General features: G+C 37.2%; 1 protein-coding gene and 1 long non-coding RNA gene across 2 annotated transcripts in view; one reads left to right on the top strand and one right to left on the bottom strand.

Moving 5' to 3' along the window:
• The window catches only part of LOC107668312 (dysferlin), an 88,334-nt gene extending 83,804 nt beyond the window's left edge, over positions 1–4,530 (bottom strand). Inside the window, 1 exon segment of the mRNA XM_016460156.1 lies at positions 4,137–4,530. Coding sequence (XP_016315642.1) covers positions 4,137–4,250 — 114 coding nt within the window. The 5' untranslated portion in view covers positions 4,251–4,530.
• Positions 4,531–6,096: 1,566 nt separating this feature from the next.
• Positions 6,097–10,560, top strand: part of LOC107668320 (uncharacterized) — a 7,720-nt gene continuing 3,256 nt past the window's right edge. Inside the window, exons 1-2 of the long non-coding RNA XR_001631880.1 lie at positions 6,097–6,180; positions 9,390–9,551. This is a non-coding gene — a long non-coding RNA (uncharacterized LOC107668320). The remainder of the gene's footprint in view (positions 6,181–9,389; positions 9,552–10,560) is intronic.

Here is a 10,560-nt window from a genome sequence, read left to right as displayed (position 1 = left end):
ATCGACGCGTTTCAGAAAGGCGGGGCACAGAGGAGAAACAATAATGTACAGAATGTGGAAAAAAAAAAAAATTTAACCTTAAACTGCATAAACACATTTCATTACACCAAATACACAAAATAATGTTCTTTTTAGCAACATCATATGACCCCTTTAAACTGTGTGAATGAATCTAAATGCCACTTCAGATGCAGATTCCAGAAATGTTTTCTTATGTTGGAATGAAAGAGAAAAAGTACCAGATGAAGTGTCTCTAACTCAAAGATACAAAATGGAAGAAAGAGTTAAAACTGAATAAATCTTGCTGCTTAAACTGTGTATAGAGCCCTTTTAAAAAAATTATTTGCTCCTTTTCCATTTTGCATTTATTTGTACTTTCTGTACTACTTTCTACTTTCAATACTTAAGTATGTTTAGTATTTTTTTTAAATACTTTTCTTGCTTAAGTACAATAAATATCACCTACTTTAAAAATTTTACTCAAGTAATATTCTAAACAGTGACTTCAACTTCTACCAAAGTAATTTTTCTGGTAAGATATCTATACTTTTACTTAAGTGTGGCTTTCAAATACTTTATCCACCACTGATGTTACACACACACACAAAATCCTTATATGACAGTTATTTAATTTGTAATCTTATGTTCACTGTTCATTTTTTATAAATATAGGATTTGTATTAAATCTATATTCATTCATATAGTCCAATCGAATCAAGAATTCAAATCAAAAATCGAATCGAAATCGAATCGAAAATCGAAATCGAATCGAATTGAGAGCTTGAAAATCGAAATCTAATCGAATTGGAACATCTGAATCGATACCCAGCCCTACTTAAGTACAATACATATCAAATACTTTTAAGACTTTTACTCAAGTAATATTCTAAACAGTGACTTCAACTTCTACCAAAGTAATTTTTCTGGTAAGATATCTATACTTTTACTTAAGTGTGGCTTTCAAATACTTTATCCACCACTGATGTTACACACACACACAAAATCCTTATATGACAGTTATTTACATAAAGTAATTTAAAAGCATTCCTGATATATTCAGAAACATATGTAATTTAGATGCAAGGTTGTAAGTAATGAAAATAAATCTTTACTTAATCAAAAGCCTCAGTATTTAAATTCAGAAAAATTATTTTAAAACAAAAGAAAACATATTATCAGAATGAGGACAGTGTGTCTGACGTAATATTCTGCAGTGGCTGGCCTCCAATAAATCCATGCTGAAAATGTTTTCAGTGAGGAAGATGGACAATGGGCACTAACTTCCACCTGACAAATACAGTTGAAAGATTTCCACAGGGACATAGATTAGGCTTGACATTGAGCCCGTATTGGTGAAAGACAATTTATAGCTGATCTAATGAGCAGACACACATTTTTCAAGATGTTTTCAGACCTTTTGCTACAAACAGTAGTCACATGCACAAAAAAGTAAGCTACCAATTGTATCTATCCATGGTATGCATGGTGTGTCCATTGTATCCATCTAAATCACCACTGGTCTGTCACGCTAAAGCATTTCAGGTGAGAGCTCTGTTTATCTTCCTGTTTTGATTGGAGATGTCAAGAGGTGTGAATAAAGCCAAAACAAGCTCCTGTGGCAGATATATGCTCAGTGGCATTGTGGGAAAACCCTCTTTGCCTGCCTGAAATAGACCTGAAAACCTTTGTACAAGCCAAAAGAGGACAACACTGGCATGCCATGACATCCTCCACCAAAATGTGATGGAAACTGGATGGAATGTTCTTAACCGTGGCCCTCAAAGTCCTGGGCTTTATTTAGTGTGCATTTCAAAACACATCAGACTGAAGTCGATGGGTGGATGCAATCTGAGAAATGGCCAGGAAACTGTAGCTTTGATAAGTATGAGTTAAAAATAACAAGACTGGGATCCTGGAGTTTCAGGCCCAGTCTAAATACATTTATTCAGTTTGTATTAAACACAAACTGGATCCGTGTCTCATACAGATACTGATACAGTTTCGGGTTTGCCATATTGTCAGCAATAGCAAAGCAAACTGAACAGAATTGTTGGTTGTCAGCAATGCTAACAGACCACCCTTCTCTGTCAATACCTTTCATTTTAAAAACACTTACTTCTGCACAAAGTCCGTCAGATTCTCACATATCTCTCTCTCTCTCTCTCTCTCTCTCTTGCACAGTCTGCATATATTGTTGCTTACTCAGAGCTCAAACTAAGGACTCTGGCAGTTGGACTGGGAGGATAATTTGCATCTGTGATGTCTATAAATGGAGATGGTATTTGATACCATGCCTGAGGAAAAAACACTTACTGCAGCTAATTTTATTTCTTCCAGTCTCATCCCCTCTCCCTAACATTCACATACAACGGAAGATACACGTGTACACACACTGAAACACACGATCCCTCTGATTAGAATGGATTCAGAATAATTACAAGTAAAATAGAAGCTAAAAACCCAGAGTAACAAGTAAAACCCAAAACGCTTATCTAACGAATTACGGGAACTAAATGGAAAAACAAATAAGAAACATCAGTGACCTCCAGATGTGACACAATAACAAGGCCTAATGCAGTGACCTACTCTTTGTCCAACTCAGAATAAAGGCCAGAACACCTGATTTTCCTTCAGTTGTTTGGTGTCATTGTTTATAGAGTGGATAGAGTGACTCAGTGTCTGTAAGAATGAGGGGAAGCCTTTTCATCACATGACAAAGAGGTGGAAAAAGAGATGACCATCAGTAATGATACACTACATAGAGGAAATTCACAACTGTTGCATGTCAAGATATGACATAACATGCAGAGATAAGGGGGTTTAAGGAATCTTTCAAACAAAATGTAAATAAATGTAATGAACAAAATTGAATCAAGTAACAAGTGAATGAATGAACAGATGAACAAACAAATTAAACAAAACAAACGCAATGTTGTTATTGTTATCCTAAATGGTTGTTAATTATAATGAAACTGAAATAAAATAAAATATAAATAATACATGAAAAATTTCAACAGAAATTAGAAAGGTTGCCTTGCCTTCACAACTGAAATTAATAGCTAAATAGAAATATATTAAAAAAAAAAAATACAAACATAAAATTACCAAAACTTAGCAAGTACAAATGAAAACTATATAAAATATTACAAAAAAAAAGCTAATTCAAAATATCAATAAATGCTATGGTAATACATAATACTAAAATAGCACTGGAGCAAATGAATGAATTAATCAAATATATAACCAACTTAGCTCCGCAAACAATACTTCTCTCTGAGGGAAGGGGTACTAAAAATTTTAATGTAGAAATGTAGAAAATCTCTGTTCTACTTGATATTTTCCAAAGCAGTTTGCCGAGTGCTAAATAACACAAGGCAGGAACTACATTGTTTCTCTCAGCATCCTGCAAAATGAAGTCATACTCAAAACAAACCTCATCTTTATTAACTACTATTTGCTAACTTAAAAAAATTTCTATCTTAATCTGTTTTATTGTTTTGTGAAAATTTAGACAATCAAATAGGACCATGTATAAACAAAGAACAGGATTTTATCGCCATGGATACTCGGCATACAAAAACACATCAAGCTCATCAAACGCATGTTCCTGTACATCCCTGTGCTGGAACAGGAAACATGGAACAATGAGAGGAACTGCCACTCAGTTTGCAAGGTAGTCTAAAACTAGTGTCCATCACATTCATTCATTCAATGTAAGAACTAATAAAATAATTAATCAAGCTCAGATCTATCCAGAAACCTTCTAGATTATTTAGCATCTTCCTCATTTAGCATATGATCACTCGGCTATTGGCTGAAATTATCTACTGTCCTAGAGAAAAGTTATCAAAACATTTGTTACATCTCTCCCTTTCAACAATCAATGTCAAACTGACAGGTTAAAAAAAAGGTCCCTCTAACTTGAAAGTGAAATGACCTCTTTCATTGTGTAAACTAATATTGTCAGTAAACAAATGCAATTTTACTATACTAGTCTGAGATGAAAATTATCTATAAATAACACTCATGTACCCAACAGTCCAAATGACTGAAATCTGCATTTTCACCTCACATTCGCGACAGTTTCATAATAGATCTTGCTTTTTTTAATGCCCTGAGCTGGACAGTCAGTCACGTTTTTGATGTCATCTCTTACCTCTGAAAGTGATGCTAGCAAGTGGGTCACTATGCCTCTCCCCTTTTTCTACATTTCCCAGATTGGTCGCCCTCTGTAGCAAACACCTCAACATGCTGCCTTGATTCCCAAACTCTCCAACAAGAAGCAGGTCAAACTACCATCAGACCACAAAAGAGGGACAGATCCCGGCAGGACCCTCACAAAGGTTGCTCTGAAGATAAACGCATCTTGTGATCTTTAGGTCCAAAGCTGAAGATGAGTGTGATGTCCAGAATGGAATGTATCGGGGGTTGTATAAGCCCACCACAATCCTAAAAATCAATTTCTGTTTGCGTCCTTGATAAGGGGTCCGAACTGATAAATGTATTTCACAATCTTCACTTACAAGCACTTCTCACATGCGTACACAGAGAATGTCATGTAGGAACTTACGGAGCCAAACTTACTGTGGACCACACTTTCCTCTCCAGTGACCCAGCCCATAACTCAAGAGGAAATTTAAACATTTCCTGCAGCTTGTTCTTCTCTCTCATCATCTATCTTTTCTCTATAACCTTTTAATTAGAATATAAAACATTAAAAACTTGTTTAACGTTTTAAAAACTTGTATAATGCAGTGTAACAATTAGTGTAAGCAAAAGATATTTTGGAATTTCATGGCACATGTAATTGCCTTCATCAATACTAAAATCCACTCATTTTCGCACTTGCAAACATTAGTTATCATATAGTTATTATATTATGTCAGTATACAGTACTTCAAGAGTCTTTGTGGTCTCTCTGTAGTCTTCTTACTTGTTAGCTGACATTTCCAGGCAAGGAGCACCACCTACTGCCATTTCTGAAGCCTGAATGCACATCTTCCTGAGCTTGTTTTGTTTTTCCTTTTAAGATACTTACAACTAGCTTAATATGCAGAGATAACTAAAGGTGATTTAGCTAAAAAAAAAGTAGAACACTTTGGCACAAATTTTTGAGCCTCCCAACCAGCATGGCACAGTAACTGTTGCTCAACCAATGCTGTGAGTTTGGGGCAAGACTCTTCAGTTTGTCCACCAGTAGTAGATGGAGGGAATGTTCAATGCAATGCAATACAGTTTGGTGATGTTAGCCTGCACACTTTACCTTTGAGCTTGCATCATCTTTTCATAAACAATCCTGATGTGGATTGAAATGAGATGATGTGATGCCAAATTTACACTGCAAAGGTGGCACAGAAGTGCTTCTGAAGTGGCATTTAGGTGTCTTTCCACAGACTGTTTAATGCTGCTCAGATGTGGCATAAATGCATTTACACAGCAATTACAACTGTATACTTTGATACTAGGGGCTGAGGTGGGTTAAAGCATGCAAAATTTTGTCAGGCTTTTAATCCGGCATTGTATCTTTACACTGAATTATGAGCAGGCACAGACCAGCCTTAGCTTGGCTGTATAAGACGCCTAGATAGCCTATTTGAATGATTTACAGGAGATTTAGTAAAAACATGGGTAATTAGTATCTGAATTACTGTATTTAAATGAAGCATTTTTTATGTAAAGAAATAGTTTATTGTAAATTGTAGTGTCCTTTTTTGTTAGATCTTCCAAAGCCTCAGCAATAAAAGACACAGCTACAAAACAGTACGAAGCAACCCAGTAAAACTGAGAACACAAGACTATGCTCTCATAATAGTTTAAGTTGTTCTAAAATGCATCACTGAATGGATGTAATGGAAGGTAATGCTCTATTGTATTGATCTCATATCATGATTTACTGTAGCACTTTTTTTGCTTGCGTCTGAGTGCTGGTATATGATTGCCTCATGATTCAGCAACAACAAGCCCTCTATTGAGCAAACAAACTGCATTCCCCAAGAAACACGGAGGGCATCGACCCTGAGGGAGACAGAGCTCCTACGCACATCTGTGGGGGGGGTGATAAACATTCAGCAAGATTCAGGTCAATGTACTCAAGTACTTAAATACAATAAAATATTAAAACAGTCAGCTGTTTGATCAACCAGGATCAGACATACACTACCTTTCAAAGGTTTGGGGGTGGTAAGATTTTTTAAATATTTTTGAAAGAAGTTTCTTATGCTCACCAAGGCTGCATTTATTTGTTAAAAATAAAACAAAACAGTAATATTGTGAAATATCATTACAATTTAAAATACCTGTTTTCTATTTTAAAATGCAATTGATGCAGTCTTCTATTTCTATTATATTTTTTTATTCTATTTGTCAAATTTGTCAATATCAAATGAATGTGAAATGCCCCTCTGATCCATCTCACATGAATTATGGGTCCCTGAAAGCTTTGAATGTAAAGCAAACAGGAGCCCCACATTGAACCAAACTGTGATGACCTAGCATCTCTTAGAAACACTGAGCAGATCTGCAGCACTCTTTCACACGCACATATTCCAACTGCAACAGGACACCCATAAATATATACAAGAGCGGGAGAGAGAGACTGCAACTGCTTTTCCAATAATAGCCCGCTTGATGGAATGTGGAAAGTAGGAAGACTGACAACAAGACAGTGAGAGAAGAGAATGAATGTGATTGTACAGAAAAGAAAATGGTATTCTAGCAAATTTTCTACAACATATTTTTCAGAAAACTACTTTCTCATTCACCCTGGTCTGGCCCCTACCTTCATAAGTGATGGTGCAGTAGGCATCGCTAATGTCCTCATCATGCATCAGCACATTCTGGGCGTACAGAATAAATACACGGAGCATGGGTGGACAGTGGTTACGGCAGGATCCGCTACTAATAACAACTGTAAGTCACAATGCAGCGCACTGTGGTCCCACACAGAGATGGACCACTTTGGGTGGGGGTGTCTGGATCCCAAATAAGTCCCAAAGAATCAGTCTGATTTTCACTCCAAGACTAGAAAATGAAAAGAGATGACAGGAAGAAGAGAGTCGAGAGAGGTAGAAAGAAAGAGAGAAAAGCTCTGCCACAGACTGCACGTTTAGGACAGCAGTCTGATGGGACTGTAGCTGGTGTGGTTGCTGCCCCACTTCCTGGCAGCACACATTCACACACAGCTGGCTCTAAAGCAACTGACTCATATACACACTGCCCTTTGAATCACAGACTGCAGCTCCTCTTAAAGGGACAGGATACTTTTGGTCAGCACCTGTTAAAGTGACCATGACTCACAAGTTTTGGGAAGTTCACTCCTACTGCTGTCTATGTCTCTGGCATAACATTAAGGAAGATTTAAGTACAACTGGCATTGTACAACACCGTATAGATGTATGGAAAATGGAAAAGAATAGATAAGAGATTTGGATGAGAGACCCTTTCCCACGATACTAATAAGAATAAGATTCAAACCTAAAATAATAAAATAAAACAAACTTAAACTCCAAACCATCCTCATAATTTACACAGTCTACTTTATGACATTATTAAGAATGTGTGATTCCAATTTAAACAATTGAATTTGAGTATATTAACATTCCTCATCGTGAATTTATTTCTAAAACAATGATACATTCATATACTCAAGTAAGTTAGCATTCTTTTTTAAAGTTTTACTGATTTACTGATTTACTGTTTTTTGCACCCTCAGATTCCAGATTTTCAAATAGTTGTATCCCGACCAAACATTGTCCTATCCTAACAAACCATACATCAATGGAAAGCGTATTTATTCAGCTTTCAGATGATGTATAAATCTCAATTTCAAAAAATTGACCCTTATTATTCTGAAAACAAGAGCTACTACTGTGCAGTAATTCCTCCTTACATTGCGTCATAAATGGCAACAAGGTTTGAATTACTTTTTATTTAAGCTTCACATTTTTTAAATTTTCATTTAAGGAGTCTGTTTGATTGAATGCACTTAGTATGAAGCATAATAATTTAGCAGAATACCTAACATAAAAGATTATATAGACATGATTTGTGTATAATCAGTCAAACATCGTTATACTGTCATATTGTCTAATGATGTTCCCAACATGAAAAATATAAATAATAATAAAGGGGGAAAAAGTCTCAAACTATTCTCAAAAAGCGACAACCTTACTATAGTCATTAGAATAACAAAACTTGGCAAATGAAAAAGTGTGTTAGCAGTATTATGTAAGATTTTACAGTAAAGTGAAACTGAAACATATTTCACCTCATCATAAAACCTGGTCCTGAATAAATGAGGACTTCAGATCTGCTGTACTGTATTTTTCTCCTGAGCCAGAGACAACATTAATAGATGAGATTTCATAGACCAAATCTAAAAGGGGTCATATGATGCGATTTCAATTTTTCCTTTCTCTTTGGAGTGTTACAAGCTCTTGGTGCATAAAGAAGATCTGAAAAGTCGCAAAGACTAAAGTCTCAGATCCAAAGAGATATTCTTTATAAAAGTTGAGTCAACCACGCCTACCTAAAACGGCTCGTTCTAACATGCCCCCACATGTCTACGTCACGATGTGGGAAGATTTGCATAACGCCGCCCAAATGTTCACGCAAAGAAAGAAGGCGTAGGCTTTCACCGTGGACAAAGCGGAGTCCAGCCCGGGGTCGTCACATGTGGTTGCCGCAAGCCCGCCACCGCTCACTCAAGCCGGCCTCCACTCACTCTAGCCCCCGGCCTCCGCTCCCTCTAGGCCACCGTGTGTGACGCTGTTTGAGCTTTGTAAAAATCGACACGTTTCAGAAAGGCGGGGCATAGAGGAGAAACAATAACGTACAGTATGTGGAAAATAACGTGTTTTTTTAACCTTAAACCGCATAAACACATTTCATTACACCAAATACATAAAATTATGTTCTTTTTAGCAACATCATATGACCCCTTTAAAGCAATATATTATAAAGCAATTAACCTAAGAATGTTGTAAATACAAAATTAGACTATATAAATACATACTGATGACATTTCACATGTAAATCAATCATTTAAATGCATTATTTTTAATAGATTTTTACAGAGTGGGCACTACTGATAATCAAAAAGATTATGTTTTTCAGTGAAATTTCACATGTAAGTCAAATTAGATTGATTGTGAAGATTGTGTGAAGAATAGCAAAATCATACTGTATATATTTTAACATAAGCACTGTGTGCTTTAAGCTATTTGTTAGCTATGCTGCATATGGCAAAACAGCCAGTGCTCAATGCTTGAAAATAAAAGTTATAGATCGCAATGCAATGCTCATTCTGTTAACTACTTTTTTCCTTGTTAATATTGATTTTTGATCACTTCTATGCAGAGCCTCATGGTGTCCCTGTTTCTAACTTACAGTCATGACTTCCTTCAGTTCATCACTCTCTAGTGAGCCTCTCCAGTGCCATGTATGTCTGGAGGTGCTCACTGACCCAATCACCACTTCATGTGGACACAACTTCTGTAACATCTGTATCGAGGCATGCTGGGAAAGTGGACAGCTCTATCTATGCCCTCTCGGTAAGGAAAGATTTGAAAGTAAGCCAGAATTGAAAATAAATGCAGCATTTAAAAAGGTTGTGGACCATTACAAGGTGCTTCAACAGCCAAAGAAACTTCAACACCAAACAAAAAAACGTTTCATCAAATTTTATGTGATGTCTGCTCTGAAAGCAAGGAGTCTTAGTCTACAGCCATACCATCAGGAAACAGGGAAAGTTCATGAATATTCTCCTTAACAAGACAGGCACAGCAATTGTTCAGCAACGGTTCCTTCGACCGTGACATGACAGGCTGAAAGTGTATTGCTGGGCGCCACCACCATACCAGGAGCCAAAGCGAGCGCCGCCACCTCGGAGGGTTCTGCAGCCTCAGCCGCCACCTCTGTAGGACCTGGAGTGAGCACCGCCATCTCTGGAAGTTCTGTGGTAGTGTATGCAGCCCAAACACACCAAAAAGCGATCCCCATCATGGGAAGCGCTTCAGACAGGGGAATCAGTTCAGGACCAGATTCATGACTCATGAAGATTAGCTGTGACTTGACTTGACTCAGGAATGGAAGCTGTGACTTGACTTGACTCATGAAGATCAGCTGTGACTTGACTTGACTCAGGAAGATCAGCTGTGACTTGACTTGACTCGTGATGATCAACTGTGACTTGAAGTTCCTCATGAAGATCAGCTGTGACTAGACTTGACTCAGGAAGATCAGTTGTGACTTGACTTGACTCATGACGATCAACTGTGATTTGACGACTCAGGAAGATCAATTGTGACTTGACTTGACTCAGGAAGATCAGCTGTGACTTGACTTGACTCATGACGATCAACTGTGACTTGACTTGCCTCATGAAAATCAGCTGTGAATTGACTTGCCTCATGAAGATCAACTGTGACTTGACTTGCCTCGTGACGATCAGCTGTGACTTGATTTGACTCAGGAAGATCAGCTGTGACTTCACTTGCCTCAGGAAGATCAGCTGTGACTAGACTTGCCTCATGAAGATCAGCTGTGACTAGACTTGACTCA

The sequence above is a fragment of the Sinocyclocheilus anshuiensis genome, unplaced genomic scaffold (assembly GCF_001515605.1).
Source record: "Sinocyclocheilus anshuiensis isolate Anshui unplaced genomic scaffold, SAMN03320099.WGS_v1.1 scaffold337, whole genome shotgun sequence".
NCBI lineage: Eukaryota > Metazoa > Chordata > Actinopteri > Cypriniformes > Cyprinidae > Sinocyclocheilus > Sinocyclocheilus anshuiensis.
Note: the sequence above shows the minus strand (reverse complement) of the source record. Positions and strands in the feature narration are given on the sequence as shown.